Source organism: Bombina bombina, chromosome 2, assembly GCF_027579735.1.
Source record: "Bombina bombina isolate aBomBom1 chromosome 2, aBomBom1.pri, whole genome shotgun sequence".
In the NCBI taxonomy this organism is placed as follows: domain Eukaryota; kingdom Metazoa; phylum Chordata; class Amphibia; order Anura; family Bombinatoridae; genus Bombina; species Bombina bombina.
Window position 1 is genome coordinate 1,283,696,917 of NC_069500.1, and position 19,872 is coordinate 1,283,716,788.

At 34.6% G+C, this 19,872-nt stretch overlaps 1 protein-coding gene across 1 annotated transcript in view; it reads right to left on the bottom strand.

Moving 5' to 3' along the window:
• SLIT2 (slit guidance ligand 2) overlaps positions 1 to 19,872 on the bottom strand; it is a 493,710-nt gene that overhangs the window by 151,487 nt on the left and 322,351 nt on the right. Inside the window, exons 17-19 of the mRNA XM_053704101.1 lie at positions 18,626 to 18,769; positions 17,297 to 17,440; positions 14,250 to 14,416 (exon numbers count right to left, since the gene is read on the bottom strand). Of these exons, the coding sequence (XP_053560076.1) occupies positions 14,250 to 14,416; positions 17,297 to 17,440; positions 18,626 to 18,769 (455 nt within the window). The remainder of the gene's footprint in view (positions 1 to 14,249; positions 14,417 to 17,296; positions 17,441 to 18,625; positions 18,770 to 19,872) is intronic.

The following is a 19,872-nucleotide window of genomic DNA, read 5'->3' on the forward strand; positions in this document are numbered from 1 at the left end:
TAAAGATAAGAGAACGAAGAAAAATTGATTATAGGAGTAAATTAGAAAGTTGCTTAAAATTGCGTGCTCTATCTGAATCATTAAAGTATAATTTTGACTTTAGTGTCTCTTTAATGGGAATAGGCTACATAGTAAGTAACAGCGAGTGAAAATTGATCAAGTGTATTGATGGAAGATTTGCTTCTAGTATCCGCATTGTTATTCTTAAAGCAAGAAACAGCAGCACAGTTTGATTCTCCAGGCTGAGACAAATCCGTGCGTTACAGCATATCGTTTTCCTTTTATTTTATTGGTCAAATTTATAGAAAATGGAATCTTACCATGACAAGTAAATTTTTTTGACGGGGTTGTGAGGAGAAGTTTATCTGCCATTTCTCCTGGTCCAGTACATCTGGCAATACCAGGTTCTTTATATTCAGACTTTACCCAATCTGAAAGCCACTGTAGATTACAGTCACAATATAGAGGATTTGCTCCGATTGCACTGAAAAAAAAACAACTATATTGTTTATCATCAGAATGTAAATGAGGGATTTACCAGTATTCAAGCAGATAATATCAAAACGTCATCTTCCATTGTAAAGGGATGATGATAAAGGTTTTTCTAAACCCATGTAACATCATATGTTGACTACACATATTTCCTGGGACAGTCCCGAGTTTTGTTTTCCTATATAATGCTGTAGAATAAGATATAAGTGTTTGTAGATCAAATAATGCAATATTAAAAACTGTGTGCATGTTATGTGCTATTTACATAGACCTTTTTGGCAAAAAGATAACATTTGCTGGTCATTATTTGTTAAACATGGCTTATGCGATTGATCTGCTGAAAAGTGTTGGCAATGATGCAGTAATAGTACAGGGGTGTTGTCAATGGGGCTTGTAGGGGCCTAGTGCCCAAGTGTGCCCACAACTCTTATCAGCACCTAACTTGCCTGTACAGGGACTGCTTCTGTGCAGATAGAGTTTGCTGTATGTCTATAACTGGGAAAGAGATAATTACATACTTGTGGTTGTGAGTAAATGGTGTGTGTATATACAGATACTTTTGTTTTTATTTGTAGTGGTATAGATATAACTGTGTAGAAAATAAATATATATACACACACACATATATACATATATACAAACACACACACACACACACTATATAGATATATTATAAACACACACACATATATATATACAGTATATATATATACTGTATATAGTATATAAATATATATAAAATAAATATATGAATGGAAAAAGTTGGAGCTTGTTTTCTTATTATAAACCTGCATCCCGGTAAAATAACATTGGGTTCAAACCCAGGGACATTTTCTATACAACCACTTACCTATGTGTGGATTTATCCCTTGTTTTGTGTAACCTTGAACTTAATGTAAGGGTGGATGTTGTAAACCCTAATTTGGCACCTGCGGTGCAACGAATCTTTGTACCTGTTTGTTTTCAAATAAAGCTCCTTTAAAAATAAATAAATATATATACTGTATATATATATATATATATATAATATATATATATATATATATATATATATATATATATATAGTTGTATGCAAAAGTTTAGGCACCCTGACAATTTCCATGATTTCCATTTATAAATAATTGGGTGTTTGGGATCAGCAATTTCATTTTGATCTATCAAATAACTGAAGGACACAGTAATATTTCAGTAGTGAAATGAGGTTTATTGGATTAACAGAAAATGTGCAATATGCATCAAAACGAAATTAGACAGGTGCATAAATGTGGGCACCCTTGTCATTTTGTTGATTTGAATACCTGTAACTACCTAGCACTGATTAATTGGAACACACAATAGGTTTGGTGAGCCCATTAAGCCTTGAACTTCATAGACAGGTGCAGCCAATCATGAGAAAAGGTATTTAAGGTGGCCAATTGCAAGTTGTTGTTCTCTTTGACCCTCTGAAGAGTGGCAACATGAGTGCCTCGAAAACAACTCTCAAATGACCTGAAAACAAAGATTGTTCAACATTATGGTTTAGGGGAAGGCTACAAAAAGCTATCGCAGAGATTTAAGCTTTCAGTTTCCACTGTGAGGAACATAGTGAGGAAATAGAAGACCACAGGCACAGTTGTTGTTAAGGCCAGAAGTGGCAGGCCAAGTAAAATATCAGAGGCAAAGGCAAAGGATGGTGAAAACAGTTAAAAACAGCCCACAGACCACCTCCAAAGACCTACAACATCATCTTGCTGCAGATGGTGTCACTGTGCATCGTTCAACAATTCAGCGCACTTTGCACAAGGAGAAGCTGTATGGGAGAGTGATGCGGAAGAAGACTTTTCTGTACACACGCCCAAACAGAGTCGCTTGAGGTATGCAAAATGCACATTTGGACAAGCCTGCTTCATTTTGGAAGAATGTGCTGTGGACTGATGAAACAAAGATTGAGTTATTTGGTCAAAACAAGGGGCGTTATGCATGGTGGCGAAAGAACACAGCGTTCCAAGACAAACACTTGCTACCCCACAGTAAAATTTTTGGTGGATGTTCCATCATGCTGTGGGGCTGTGTGGCCAGTGCCGGTACTGGGAATCTTGTTAAAGTTGAGTTCACTCAATATCAGCAGATACTTGAGAATAATGTTGAGGAATCGGTCACAAAGTTGAAGTTACTCCGGGGCTGGATATTTCATCAAGACAACGACCCAAAACAATGCTCAAAATCTACTCTGGCATTTATGCAGAGAAACAAGTACAATGTTTCGGAATGGCCATCCCAGTCCCCAGACCTGAATATCATTGAAAATCTGTGGGTGATTTGAAGCGGGCAGTCAATGCTCGGCAACCATCAAACCTAACTGAACTGGAGATGTTTGCAAGGAGAAATGGTCCAAAATACCTTATCCAGAATCCAGACAATCATCACAAGCTATAGGAAATGTCTAGAGGCCTGTTATTTCTGCTAAAGGAGGCTCTACTAAATATTGATGCAATATTTCTGTTGGGGTGCCAAATTTAATGCACCTGTCTAATTTCGTTTTGATGCATATTGCACTTTTTCTGTTAATCCAATAAACCCTCATGTTCACTACTGAAATATTACTGTGTCCTTCAGTTATTTGATAGATCAAAATGAAATTACTGATCCAAACACACAATTATTTATAAGTGAAAATCATGGAAATTGTCAGGGGTGCCTAAACTTTTGAATACGACTGTATACACACACACACACCAGAGAATATTAAAAATAACTAATATTATTATTAATATTTATTATGTACTACACAGTTCAGCGTATAAAATTGCAATCACAGTAAATAGGACATTAGTTTAATAACTAATAGTTTTCCAACAGCCTGGTGTTTCCATGATAAAATAAATATACTTACAGATGTGACAAAGCTGTAAGGTCGCTGAATGCTACTTCAGGTATGGCAGAAATGTTGTTACCATGCAAAGATCTGAAAGGTGAAAAAGATGTTGATATTTATTAAAAATTGTTTTCTTTAAATGTTACAACCTTTAAATTTTTTAATTCATTATGAGTACAAAGAACCTTATACCTACAGCAGTTGCACGTGAGCGATATTGGGTTTATCGCTGCTGTTAGCGTGCTGTGGGTTAGCGTGTGAGTGAAAAACATTTTACTTTCATCTTGTAATACGCACACTACTTGACACATGCAGAAATCTTACTTCTAGCAGAGTTAACGCGTGAGCGATTAATAGCGCTCCACTCGTAATCTAGCCCTAAAATGGTAGTTTGTATTCACTGCCAATTGATTACTATATTATATTTAAGTCAAATATTTCATTGCTCTAAAAACAAGTATTAAAAACTTTCATTCAAAATTCTATCCAATTCCAATCATAAATAATGGGTACTATGAATTACCCGAATAGTGCCAGCTCAGTAGTCTTTAACCACAGGGCACCAGGTTCCTTTATATAGCAGGCAGTTTTTAACCTCATAGCCCTGCAAGTTCCTCTCTTTATGTAGTGGTTAGTAACTTACAAGAGTCGAAGAGACTTTAAACCATCAAATGCCTTGAGTGGAATACATCTGAGGACGATTGTAACTAAGAATCCTGAATAGAAACAAAAGAGAAAATGGTAAAATGTATCTGATATACAAAACCTGGGCGTGCTCTTTCTGGAACTTCTAGACATTAATAACACCATAAATAATAACACTATCTCCACAATCACACAACAAGCCTGCATAGAACTATTTTCTTTAGCAGTAAATAGGCTATCATAGCACATGTATATAAGATTTTAACTGCAAATACACGCCCTTTATGAGCCTAACTTGTCAGAATGGTTTATAACCATAAAATGATTGGAGATTGGACTGAGCTCATCCCTTAATTGCAATTAATACATCTTATGAATAATGATGTGCAGAATCTGATTTTGGAGATGACTAATTAACTTTTCACTTTAAGGGATATTTTAGTGTAAAATTAAAATGTTCTATTTCATTAAACCATTTTATTCTTAAACAATCCCTTTTTTCTACTATGTTTTAAAGGGGAATTTTACTGTAGATTTTTCTACCCTTTAATTTGTTCCCACTGATACATTTTAACTGCTGAAGTGTATTAAATTGTTTATAAATAGGGTTGTTTACTTTTATTTTGTTGTTTGAAACAGGTGCTTTATCCTGTTAAAACTGTCATCTATACTGAAATGTTCTCTACAGTATTAACTATAGAAATGCATTGCTAGCGAGAGGCAGCAGAACTCAACTTTCCAATAGGGATGATAGAAAGAGCCTAGCCAATTTGAAAAGGGTTTTCCTAGAGCTGTTTAAATTCAACTAACTCTTGTCAGACACTTTCCTGGGGACATTGTTTAATTTACTCTTTAAAAGCATTCCAGGGAATATCCCCTTTCTGATTTAGAAGAGGATACAGCCTATGATTAGAGAATATGCATGCATACCTGCTCCTGATTGGTTCACAAGGTAAATCCTGAACATGAGCACAACTTTGACAATAAATGTAACCCCTATTCATTAACATTGTAAATGAAAGAAATGCTTTTAAAAATAAAACGTGCTAACAAAAATACAGCTTTTTATATTTACCCTAGAATTATCCTTTTACATCTTAATTCCCATAACTAAATCATTAGCAATCTATAGATTTTTGTTTTGTTTTATTAATTTATATCAAATGTTGTTTATCCAGTACACTAAATGTAATACAAAAGTTAAAGGGATACTAAACCCACATTTTTTTCTTTCATGATTCAGATAGAGCATGCAATTTTAAGCAACTTTCTAATTTACTCTTATAAGCCATTTTCTTCGTTCTCTTGCTATCTTTATTTGAAAAAGCAGGAATCTATAGCTAAGTAGCGAGCCTATCTTTGGTTCAGCACCATGGATAGCACTTGCTGATTGGTGGCTACATTTAGCCACCAATCAGCAAGCGCAACCCAGATACTGAAACCAAAAATGTGCCAGATCTTAAACTTAAATTCTTGCTTTTCACATAAAGATAGCAAGTGAATGGAGAGAAAAATTGATAATAGGAGTAAACTAGAAAGTTGCTTAAAATTGCATGCTCTATCTGAATCATAGAAAGAAAAAAATGTGGGTTTAGTATCCCTTTAACTGGGTAATACATCAAAACAAAAATATCATCAATTTCAAAATGCATTGAATGTGCGATCAATACTTACAGTGTAAGCAGCTGTGTACATGTTGCTGAAGCTCTGGTTAGATAAAGTGCTGATTCGATTGTTGCTCAGGTCTCTAAAAAAAGCCACATGTTCTGAGTTACTTTATAATCAAAGCAACATTTAGAGAAAAACATACAGAGCACATTCTTAAGTACTGAAGTGGTTTATGGTGAAAAGAACACAAAAAAGTATTTTTGATATTACTTTACGACAAGCGTTACTAAACAGTGTTAAAGGTTAATTTACATACAGGTATGCTATATTTTATGTAGTGCCCTTAGGGGGCAGCAGGCAAACCAGATTTGCTTTACTGGAGGCTAAGTGCAGTTCACATCTGCAGCTTTTAACAAATCCATAATTATTAGCAGATAATCACAGCATAATATACAGCAGATCTGAAGGTCATTAAAGCCAATGTTCTGCAAAATTTTGGCCATATAAGCCAAAAGAATGACAATCAACTCCTTGATATTTATATATAAAAATAAAAAGTTTAGTAATGCAATATATATTCATTGTTTTGTGTTGCCCCCTTTTTCATGTAAATTAGCTCAGAAAATGGGGAATCTTCTAATTCCTAGCGCTGGAAATGCACCTTGTATCTTTCCCTAATTGGATTTAGCAGATAACAACTGCAATGCAATGCATTTTATACTATCATAATGGCTGTGGCTACACTTGTCAGCTGCAGACCCAAGCCTGGTTTTACTCCTCCAAATAAGGTATATGGTTGATGGAGTTTGGCTACTGGAAAACAATTGTAGCAAACAACATACTGATTTGTTAAAAAAAATGTTTAGACGTGACTGACAGTTTATTCTATAGCAGTGATGGGTAACCGTGACACCCCTGATGTTTCAGGACTACTTTCCTATGATGCTTAACTAAAGAGCCTAAGCATCATGGGGAAACGTAGTTCCAACACATCTGTAGTGCCAAGGGTTAGCCATTACTGCTCTATAGCAAGAAAAAAATAAATGTCTGTTAGTTGCAAGGTTTTCTGAGATTTAACAAATTACACTAGGTTAATTGTAAACATCAGTATTATTACACTATTTTAATGTCACTATAAAGATGTTCATGAAAATGTCTTTCATGTCTAAATGCTTGATGGGTAATAGTCCCTAAGCTTATTCTTGTACTGGTACTAAAATCCTTCTGTCATCAATTTGAAAAAGCTTTATTTACACATATAGGCATTTTTTAAATATGAGGTAAAAGCTATTTAAATCAATATTCCTGTATCAGTTGTGAACTTTCTATCAATGCTAATTGACTTATTGGCATTTCCTACTATTGCTCAGTATAAGCCAATGAGCATTAGTAGGAAGTGCCTGTTAGCCAATGAACATTAGTGAGTTACATAACCGGTACCCATATATTTTAATTAATTTAAAAAGTTTTTACTTCACATATTTTATGCACAAAAAAAAACTTGTTTGGACGCTGCTTTAAAATATGTATGAGAACATTTAAAGGGCCATAATACCCCAAATGTTGAAACACTTGAAAGTGATGCAGTATAGCTGTAAAAAGTTGACCAGAAAATATCACCTGAACATCTCTATGTAAAAAAGAAAGATATTTTTACCTCAAAAGTTCCTCAGTAGCCACATCCCATTGTAAAGGACTTCTAAGCAGCAAATCAGTATGTCTGCCCCGGGACAGCTAAGGGGTTGAGCCTCGTGCACTCTCATGTTATTTCTCTATTCAGTTTAAAGGAAGTTTAATATGAAATCTCATGAGAGTTAAGTCAAATCACATGAGATTTACCTGCAGCTGGGCAGCAGTTGAGTATAACTTTTTACACAGAACTTACTCTGCTGTGCTGAGGAGATTGTGAGGTAAAATATCTTCCTTTTTTACATAGAGATGCTCAGGTGATATTTTCCTGTCAGCTTTTTACAGTTATACTGCATCAGTTTCAAGTGATTTAGTATTATGTCCCTTTAATTGTGCACAGAATCCCTTAAAGGGACAGTCTACACCAGAATTTTTATTATTTAAAAATATAGATAACCCTTTATTACCTATTCCCCAGTTTTACATAACCAACACTGTAATATTAATACACTTTTTACCTCTGTGATTATCTTGTTTCTAATCCTCTGCAGACTGCCCACTTATGTCAGTTCTTTTGAAAGACTTGCATTTTGGCCAATGGGTGCTAACTCATAAATAACTCCACAGGAGTGAGCACAATGTTATAATATGCTACACATGAACTAGCAGTGTCTAACTGTGGAAAACTGTCAAAATGCACTGAGCTACGAGGCTGTTCAATGTCTTAGGAATTAGCATTTGAGCCTACCTAGGTTCAGCTTTCCACAAAGAATACCAAGAGAGCAAAGCAAATTTTAATAATAAAAAGTAAATAATGAAGTTGTTAAAAATAAGATGCCCTATTGGAATCATGAAAGTATAATTTTGACTAGACTGTCCATTTAACTATACATAATTATTAATAGAGGTAAAACATAAGAATAAAAAAAAAGTATACCCAGCAAATGTTCAATTTGTTATACTTACATAAGTGTTAAGTGCTTGTAATTAGACAGCTCCTTGGGAACAAGAGGAAATTGATTTCCGTCCAAGTATCTAAGCACAAAAGCAATGAAAGTAATTACTATATTATAATACTGAAATAATTTGTTAGTATACACTTAAAGGTTAAAAGATACATCTTTGGAAAGGTAAGAAAATTAGGAAATACATTGCTACAGACCATAACTTATTTCTTCGAGTCAGCAGTGTGCATAATGTGTTTGATTTAACCCCTTAGTAACCACAGCACTTTTGAATTCTCTTACCGTTAAGGACCAGGGCTATTTTTACATTTTTGCCTTGCTTGTGTTTAGCTGTAATTTTTCTCTTACTCATTTACTGTACTCACACATAGTATATACCGCTTTTCTCGCCATTAAATGGGCTTTCTAAAGATACCATTATTTTCATCATATCTTTAAATTACTATAATTTTTTTTTTATAAAAATGATGAATAAATTGAAAAAAACACACTTTTTCTAACTTTGACCCCAAAATCTGTTACACATCTGCAACCACCAAAAAACACCCATGCTAAATAGTTTCTAAATTTTGTCCTGAGTTAAGAAATTCCTAATGTTTACATGTTCTTTGCTTTTTTTGTAAGTTATAGGGCAATAAGTACAAGTAGCACTTTGCTATTTCCAAACCATTTTTTTTCTCAAAATTAGCGGTAGTTACATTGTAACACTGATATCTGTCAGGAATCCCTGAATAACCCTTCACATGCATATATTTTAATTTAGTAGACAACTCAAAGTATTGATCTAGGCCCTTTTTGGTATCTTTAATGGCTCCATTTCACTGCCAAATGCGATCAAATAAAAAAATTTTTTCACTTTTTTACAAACTTTAGGAAATTATTTACAAACAGCTTTGTATATGTATATTTTATGCGACCATTTCACCGCCAAATGCGATTAAATTTTAAAAAAATCGCTCACTTTTTCACAAACTTTAGGCTTTTCACTGAAATTATTTACAAACAGCTTGTGCAATTATTGCACAAATAGTTGTAAATGCTTTTCTGGGATCCTCTTTGTTTAGAAGTAGCAGAAATTTATGGCTTTGGCGTTACTTTTTGGTAATTAAAAGGTCGCTAAATGCCGCTGCGCACCACATTTGTATTATGCCAGCAGTGAAGGGGTTAATTAGGTAGCTTGTAGGAAGCTTGTAGGGTTAATTTTAGCTTTAGTGTAGAGATCAGCCTCCCACCTGACACATCGCACCCCCTGATCCCTCCCTGACCCCTCGTAAATATTAATTTTAGCTTTAGTGTAGTGTAGTAGACAACCCAAAGTATTGATCTATGCCCTTTTTGGTATCTTTAATGGCTCCATTTCACTGCCAAATGCGATCAAATAAAAAATTTTTTTTCACTTTTTTACAAACTTTAGGAAATTATTTACAAACAGCTTGTGCAATTATTGCACAAATGGTTGTAAATGCTTCTCTGGGATCCCCTTTTTTCAGAAATAGCAGACATATATGGCTTTGGCATTGCTTTTTGGTAAGAAGAGGGCTGCTAAATGCTGCTGTACACCACACTTGTATTATGCCCAACATTGAAGGTGTAAATTAGGGAGCTTGTAGGGTTAATTTTAGCTTTAGTGTAGAGATCAGCCTCCCACCTGACACATCGCACCCCCTGAACCCTCCCTGACCCCTTGTAAATAGCTCCCTTCCCTCCCCCACCCCATAATTGTCACCGCCATCTTAAGTACTGGCAGAAAGTCTGCTAGTACTAAAATAAAAAGCTTTTTTTTTATTGATTTATTTTTTTAAATATTTTATTTATTTTAAATATATTTTCTGCAGTGTAGGATCCCCCCTAAGCCTCCAACCTCCCTGATCCCCCCCCAAACTGCTCTCTAACCCGTCTCTGCCCCCCTGTGCACTCCCGGATCCGAACTTCTCTCCAGTGATGGGCCGCCCACCAGCCTCCCTGCTACAGCTCCCACCCACCAATGATCGGCATAATCGCTGGCCGATGCAGAGAGGGCCACAGAGTAGCCCTCTCTGCATCAGTTTGGTTAAAAAGGGTATTGCACGATGCATCAATATTGTGGCATCGCTGCAATACCCTGAAAGCTGCTAGAAGGGATCACAATCACTTCCAGAGCTTGAAACCCCCAGAGGACGTACCAGGCACGCCATTGGTCATTAACGACCGTTTTTTGTAGGACATGGCTGGCACGTCCTTGGTCGTTAAGGGGTTTAAAAGGATATGAAACACAATTTTTTTTTCATGATTCAGATAGAGAATGCCATTTTAAACAACTTTCTAATTTACGTCTATTTTCACATTTTCTTTGTTATCTTGTGATCTTTCATTGAAAAGCAGGGAGGTCAGCTCAGAATTTTGGAAGATTGTAGTTTAATCATTAATCTCTTCATCCAATATTTTAGAATTAAAGGCATATAAAAAGGTACATTTCATAAAGAATAAAAAGCATTTACACAATATTCTGATATTTGTAATTAATTACAAAAATAATATATCACAAACTGTTAGAATTGTGCCGCTCTTCCTGCACCCGTCTTTTTTCTTTTTTCTTAAACCTTTTATTTTCGTCACTATCTTTCAATCAGAAACCGGGACAGCTGGTGTCCTTGGAAGAAACACACAAGCCCCTTACTCGTATAGCGCATGCGCTAGATATTTGATGCCTTTGCAGAGTATGCCCTGGGTTCTGATTGGAAGATTGAAGAAAGTGACAAAAAAAAGTCTAAGATATATTATTATTTTTAATACATGCAAATTACATTAAACTTATGAATGAAAGTGCCAATAATTTGTTAAGATGGTTCACACACAACAGGGCGTTTGAACAAATGCTTTGGTTTGTAAAGCACTTTTATTGCTCTTGAGAAAGACGGCTGGGACCGTTGAAACGCTTTTGCGCTGAGCCAAATAAAGACAAACTTTTTTACTCAATCTGTGATTTTGTCTTTTCATATTGGGAAGGAGCCGGTAACCTGCAATATACACTGTGAGTAGATATTCACCTTTGTATGGTGTATTGTCTGATATTTCAGCACCACTATTTTGCACCTAGAGTTATACAACCGAGGAAGGAAAGGAAAGGAAGATACCAACGACTGATACAAGCTGAACCAGCGCCTCCAGCTAGCACATCCGTTTGAACAAAGTTTACCATCACTTTCAGTAAAAGCTGTGCCAGACGATATGAATCTTGGTCCCAAGACTGCATTTCTAACTAGCCGATAGGGACAATTCCCACATAAAAATGTTGGTTTATTTTGCTCAGCAACATCCGTGTAATAAATAAATTTAAAAAAAAAAACTGTAATACATTTTGAAACATTTTCCTTTAAATGGAAAAGAAAAAAATGAGTACCAAGTCCCTTTAAGTAAATGTAAATACTACTACTAATAATAATACTAATTCCTAATACTAATAATACAAATAATAGGATCATTTCCACATTTTCTGGACCCCCTCACCCCGCAATATTGGAAAAACTGGAACGGATGTGTTTTGTTTTTCTTTTTCCTTTTTTTCTGTTAACAAAGTGATCACAATCTTTCCAAGTCAAACATAAACAACATTGTTAACCTACACAAAATGCAATTGTCTTCATTTTCGCACTACAACGTTCCAAACCCCACAGTACATAACATGGTTTGTCTTTGTAAAATATCTATTACTGTAAGAAGATGACGCAAGTTCTAGATGATGACTCATGCAAACTAAACTTAGATACCGATTACAAATACGCAATTGCTGATAGAAATCCTGTATACGAAGATTAAATTACTATCACATTATTTTTAGTGATGGTAAATCCTAGCGTTTCTTAAATGCTTGGATTTGTCATCACTTTAAGAGCACAATTGCTAGACACCATTGTTAGATGATGCAGTTGTGATTTCTGTTTTATCTAATTTCCTGCAGATCTCATTTGCTGTATAAGTTATCATATATCTGTCAATTAAAAGATGTACATAAGTCTGAGGGACTATACAGTAGTGTTGAATATAGATTTAATCTAGACCATATACAGTATATTCATTTTTAAAAACAGGCGTTTGCAAAATTACTTTGGTAAATCTCATCAATTTAATTTAAACTGACATACAGGACTGAAACAACTGACACTACAACTGACACTACAATGCACTGTATCCCTCCTTGGCAGCCACAGAGTTAAACAAGTAGCATTTCATCCTGCAACATGCACAGTTAAATAAGAAAAATAAATTACTCATGGTACTGAAAATAATAAAAACAATAATCCAGCTGGAGGAGCAATATGGTGATTATAACCAGCAACATTCATCTTTCTTCACATTATCTGTAATTATTTCCTTCAAATGACCCCGTAACCAATCTAGAGTTTAATTTGCTATCCATTTACTTAGAGCGCAATTGATGTTGGCACAGATTCAAACGTTGTATGCTCAGCATTGAGCTTTTTTTTTTTTTTGACCTTATATTGAAAGCAGAGTATAACTTACAGTTCTGTAACCTCTTGGGGATGCCTTTAGGTAGGGTCTTCAGGCCTTTGTTACTGCAGCGGACTACGGTATCTAAACAGGTACACTCTGCCGGACAGCGCGACAGTGGCGAACAGCTGTTATCATCATTTCCTAGTTGAGAAAGCAAAACCAGAGAACACTATTAAACAAATGTGCACACTTCAGCAGCCCATATGGCACACTGCTTGACAATCTATTTACACTTTCTAACACTGGAAGGATGGCTAAATATATTACAAATCTTTTTCATTCTTCATTTTGATCCAATGTTATTATTAGTAGCCCTCTTTTGATTTATTTATATATTGCAATACACAGCAAGTTTATGCTGTTTCTAGGTGTGGACTGCTTCTATAATCTACAGGTGTTCTAGATACTGTTCCTATCATCTAGATGTGGACTGTGTATATAATCTAAAGGTGTTCTAGATACTGTTCCTATAATCTAGATGTGGACTGATTAATTAATTATAATGCACCATCAGTGCACCTGGTTTGTTCTGCTTAAACTGCTTCATATACAAAGAATCTTCCTAAAATGTAGCTATCCAGAAATTGAAAAGTATCCATTTTCAAAGAATCAACTTACTTAACCAGCACTCTACTTACAAAATAAGTGCCGTATGGCTAGAACGCCAATCGGAGAACAGTTCAAACAATTATCTCACAAAAAAGTGAAGTGGGTGGCCGGAGCCGGGTTATAAGAATGGCACAATTAGATTAAAAATGATCAATTAAATTCCCTGTAAAATATTTCTTGGATTCTGGACCAGATTTTAAAACATGCAAGGTTTACCATCACTTTAATTACATACTCAAAATTGTGTTTGGTTAATTAACAATATTGATGTTATTCAATCATATCACCATAATTAAAGTGAATGTAAACTTTCAAGAATGCTGGGACTGTTCCAGGAAAATTGTGACAGTCATCAATTATTGTCTCATGTCATACTTGTAGTTTATTCTTTACACTAACATATACTTACATTTTAGAATTTAGTGCTGGGAGGTAAGAAAACCTTATTCAAATAGGTACCACAAGCTAACATATGTGTAATAGTTTTAAGCAGGGCTAGGCTCTGAAAGCTGAAAGCACTGTTGTGAAGCAAGAAAACAGAATGTTCACTACTCTCCTTTCTATGACAAGTGTGTAGTGTCTGGTGACAAGTATGTGTACTGGCACTGTATTCTCACTCAGCCTCTGAAATATGCTATAAATGATTACATTATTTTGATTAATGTGTAGATTAAACAAATAAACTTCTAGACCAAGTCAGATTAATAGAATTAAGTTTGGTACTACAACGGTAACTATGCATTGCTAAAGGCTGGATTGGCCTACCAGGATACCAGGAGATTTCCCGGTGGGCTGCAGCAGCTGGTGCTGGCCAGTTACAGTTTCAGCTGGTATAATATCTTGGATATGTTTCTAGTACTTCACACATTTAGAATACATTTCTTAAAATGCACAGTAAACAACTAATAAATGCACACAATACAGGGTCTGAATCTTTAGCTGCAGTAAAACTCACCATCATCACAGGTGAAGTCTTGAATTGCAACATCCTGTATGGGAATTTCCTTTAAGAAGAACGGTTTTTGACACCGTGGATTACCAGTTACAATTCGTTTCTTCCTAAGCCAGTCTCCCAACCAAGCTAGATGGCAGTTGCAATTGAAAGGATTTGCTAACAGATTCCTAAATTGAGGAGGAAAAAAATATTGTTACTGTCATTTTCCTAAGCAACAGATATCACAATAATTTCATTATTTTTTATTCAGATAAATATGCCAGTGCATTAAAGGGACATGAAACCCAAATTTTTTCTTTCATGATTCAGATAGAGAATACAATTTTAAACAACTTTATAATTTACTTCTATTATCTAATTTGTTTAATTATCCTGGTATCATTTGTTTAAAGGGACACTGTACCCAAATTTTTTCTTTCACGATTCAGATTGAGCATGAAATTTTAAGCAACTTTCTAATTTACTCCTATTGTCAAATTTTCTTCATTCTCTTGGTATCTTTATTTAAAATGCAAGAATGTAAGTTTAGATGCCGGCCCATTTTTGGTGAACAACCTGGGTTGTCCTTGCTGATTGGTGGATAAATTAATCCACCAATAAAAAATTGCTGTCCAGAGTACTGAACCCAAAAAAGCATAGATGCCTTCTTTTTCAAATAAAGATAGCAAGAGAACAAAGAAAAATTGATAATAGGAGTAAATTAGAAAGTTGCTTAAAATTGCATGCTCTTTCTGAATTACAAAACAAAATTTTTGGGTTCAGTGTCCCTTTAAGGTGCAGCAATGCACTAATGGTTTCTAACTGAAAACATGGGTGAGCCAATCACAATCAATTCAATATATATATGCAACCACCAATCAACAGGTAGAACCTAGGTTCTCTGCTGCTCCAGAGCTTGCCTAAACCTTTCAGCATAGGATAACAAGAGAAGGAAGCAAATTAAATAATAGATGTAAATTGGAAAGTTGTTTAAAATTGTAGTCTCTATCTGAATCATGAAAGAAAATTTTGGGTTTCAAGTCCCTTTAAGGATATCTTTTATTCAACTGCTTTGATCCATGTTTTCTTATAATGAAAATAAATACGAATAACTTATTTTTGGTTCATGTGAGGACAAATCAACCTCTACTGGCAAGGAAAAAAAGGTTTCTTTAAAGAATAACGTGACAAGAAACAAAAACAATGATTTCATGCATTTGAAATAGCACAATTTAAGCATGTAAAAATATTTTGCATGAAAAAAAGGTTAAATTAAAGATGTTTTTTAATTTTGAGCCTAACAGGAAGTGATATTTGTTCTCAATCTGGATTTGAGACTGGAAATTAAAGAGGTTTGTCATTGTGAACAAAAGTTCCATTGTTTGGATTCAGAAGAAATTATAAAAACTGCAAATTAGGGACAGATATGTGGCAAAGTTAGGCTTGTGAGACCTGCCATGCTCTTTTAGTTTTTAGGACTGGAAAAGCCCCATTTTTTAGACTGAAATTACAGGAAAAGGGGACAAATAAATATTGAAAGCATAGTGAATTTTTTTCAGCATGCATAATTAAAGATTTTATATTACAAATATTTACTGTACATTTAAGGGTTAAGATAAACTCTACACATAACTAGAACATAAAACCAAACAATGCCGATTACCAGATTAATCGACAGGAATTGTAAATAAAATATACGAACAAGATCAAAACAATCAAAACATTGACAGAATTAGGTTGCACTTAATGAATTGTGTTATTAAATTCTAATACAATACAGCTATATTCAAATAAATTACACACATGTAATACTTTTTAATACACATTCTACAACAAATGAAAAATCACATAATTCTAAACAAGCCTCTCTACTTCAATATAGCCAGCAGGTATTTTTGCTGTTAAACACAAATCCTTTTGAATTCCAATTTACCATGTTACATGGGAAAACAACGCCTGCAATATTAGATTTCTGCTCTAAATCCCTGTACCAGTCATTTAACAAGCTATTTGAATTTGTATTTAACTGGACTGGCTGTCTAACCACGCCTCTTCCACAGAGTAGTAATGCAATATGAGGATGACAGCAGTTTATTTTTTATTGGATTTTAACTGACAACAGCAATTTTTATTAATTTGTCGCCTCAAGATTTCCATCTCTCCCTACTGCTTCAGATAACAGGTTTAAAATTTAAACTGACAGCCAAGTTGATTACATGGCAGTTATAAAAATGAATTTACTTGCTATTCCCAATACCTTTGGTATCTCAGCACTTCATTTTCTTTTCCTATTGACAATTTTTTTCTTCATAAACATGCCATCTTTAATTTTTGCAAATTAGTCTGTAAGTGTACAATGTCACATTTCATATAGATAAGGAATAAGCCATGCATTGGTCAATATGCCTCATGAAAACATCTGATTTGGTGTTTGAAACTTCTAGTAATAACAATTTTGCAACCGTGATTCATAAATATGAATATCCTTCAATTATTTAATCAGCTATAAAAAAAAATGTGATTAAATTGGTCTGAAATAGCACAAAATATACTAAGTATGAAAAAAAAAAACATTTTAAATTTAAAAAAAAAAACCTTAATACATTATAAATATGTGAGTTTAATTTTTTTTTTTTTTATTTAAGAAAATTAAGGAACCTTTTAAATAAGTAAAAGCACTTTTGCTTCTTGGGTACATGAATGCCAACTTCCAACTATGTTAATGCAATGGGGGGCTCAAAAAATTACAAAACTGATGGTACAATGGGGTGTAAAGCCAAAATGGCGGGAATGTACCACGAGATCAATAAGATAAGGAGAAGGTTGGACTCAGTGGATTAAAACAAAAAACTTTATTAAAACCTCATTGAAAATACAGGGAGGTGAACCCACTGATTCTGACACGTTTTGTACTGTAATAAGTTCTTAGTCCGAATATTTACATCATTTTATCGAAATGTTCTTACTATCCTTATAAATGTATATACATTCCTCATATATCTTCTGGGTGAGCTAGTCTATAATTGATTACACCATTTTACACATTACAATGAAAACAAACTACTTACAATGTAGACAGAGAATGTAATGTATCAAAAGCACCAGGAGCGACTGTAGTGATCTGATTGTCATAGAGAGAGAGCAAGCGGACTGAGCTCAGTCCGGTAAAGCTGTCGTTACTGACACAGCTAATGCGATTGCTCCTAAGCATCCTGCAAAAAAAAAAGTGTATCAAAGAAGGAACAGTTCTGTTAACTAAAAAATTGTACAATATTTAAAAATCAATAGCCCATAGTTATAATACAGTGTCAAGCTTGTGGCATGTGTAAATATGAAAGACCTAGAGCAGAATCAACGAGTGGGTTGATGTGGAAGAAGCTTTGAGAAAGGCCTTCATTAAGGTCAAAGGGGACTGGCGCCAACAGACAGGTTCCCAAAGCTGTTATGTGCTCTGACCGTGTGCAATACTCTTTGTGGCAAAATTTGGATGCAAGAAACACATAAGTATAGTGTTTTGCCTATCCAATATGGCCACCAAATAAATTAGGTGTGCACAGAGAGCATGGTGTAAATGACTGACAGTTTCTAAACAGTGGGTCCCTTTTCAATTCACAGGGACTGTTTGCATGTTTTTTTTTTTTAAGGAAAACAAAAGCAGAATTTAAGGGGTAGCAAGGACTTTGACAATTTGACCTAAATTTGGATAGCTTTGTCTCTAGTATAGATGTCAAAATACAAATGCGTGCCCTAAAGAACATGGCCAGCCCTATAATTGGACCAGATGAGACCATGTGACTCAGACAGCATTTGTCAGGGATGTCACATAGGAAGAGCACATTTTCCAGTTGATACCCATATGGGGTCTATTAGCTGGGTATCAGCATGCTCTTGTATGTAATTTCAATCTAGTGAATATTAATCTTTGAGACTGATGACTATGTTTGGCTTTAGACTGTAACAGATTGAGAGTTGGGCATCATTTTTATTCTTGGTCCCGGGCAGCGCAATGCCTTGAGCCAACTCTGCTAAAGAAGTGAGAGAGACATGGCATACACAAAAGAGGATAATAGCACTCGTATGGGAATACTATATAAATGAATGACCTCAGACTATTCTGGAAATATACCTTATAAATAAAGCATTAAGAGGAAGCTTTAACAAGTAGGTGAGTTACTTATAGCTATGTGAGGATGCAATTTAAACATACATGACCGGAGCAGGGGTCAGGAGCGAGCTTTACAAAATGATGGCATAATTGGCATAATGGTGATGTAAAGCTGTATAAATGAAAAGATTAAAGCATCACTTCAATAAAATAGCAACCTAAGGCAGTGTAAGGGACATGCATGTTAAACAAGCGACCTAGACTAAATGAATGGAACAATACAATTACTTACAATGTTTTTAGTCCCTCCAGGCCCTTAAATATCTTGTGGCGAACATTTTCCAACCGGTTACTGGTCAATAGCAACTCGTTCACACCACCGGCTCCTTCGAATGCCCCTTCTTCAATATCTGTAATCTTGTTATTGCTCAGATTTCTAAGAACAATATTTGAGCACAAGTTAATTTAATCTCTGAAGGCATCAATTATACTTTTTCCGGTAGTTTTTTCATTGCTGTATATTTATCTCCTAAAGAATTGTGATGCAAATTCAATACGTAGACTGGTAAAAAAACAATACTGCTTAGATATCTCATGACACTATTGCTAGAATATATACTATAAGAAAAGGAGGGGAAGGAACAGGAAAATCTCCAATATAACTGTATTAAATATACTAAAAGTTACATAAAGTATCTACCAAAAAAACAGCAAAAAATTAGCAAAATCACTATTATTTCACCCCCTATCTTTTATAAGGGTATGGGAAACCTAACTTCACTCCGCTACAGAGCAAGATAACTCCCATAACAGAATAAAGTAGAGAAATCCTGCCTTCTTGTACTCCTAAACAGGGTGAAAAATAGTGGGAAGGGAAACTTAAAGGGCCACTAAACCCAAAATGTTTATTTCATGATTCAGATAGAGAATACAATTTTAAACAACATTCCAATTCACTTCCATTATCTAATTTGCTGCAATCTTTAGAAATCCTTTGTTAAAGAAATAGCAATGCACATTGGTGAGCCAATCACATGAGGCATCTATGTGCAGCCACCAATCAGAAGCTACTGAGCCTATCTAGATATGCTTTTTAGGAAAGAATATCAAGAAAATGAAGCAAATTAGATAATAGAAGTAAATAAGAAAGTTGTTTAAAATGGTATTCTCTATCTGAAACATGAAAGAAAAAAATTGGGTTTAATGTCCCTTTAAAGAGGCATGAAACCAAACATTTTTATTTCTTGATTCAGATAGAGAATACAATTTTAAACAATTTTCCAGTTTACTTCTATTATTTAATTTGCTTCATACTCTTGTTATCCTTTGCTAAAAGGTTTATCTAGGTAAGTTCTGGAGCAGCAAAGAACCTAGGTTCTAGCTGCTTATTGGTGGCTGCAGATATATGATTGTTATTGGCTCACCCATGTGTTCAGTTAAAAAACAGTAGTGCATTGCTGCTCCTTCAACAAATGATACCAAGAGAATGAAACAAATTAGATAATCTAATTAAATTATAAAGTTGTTTAAAACTGTATT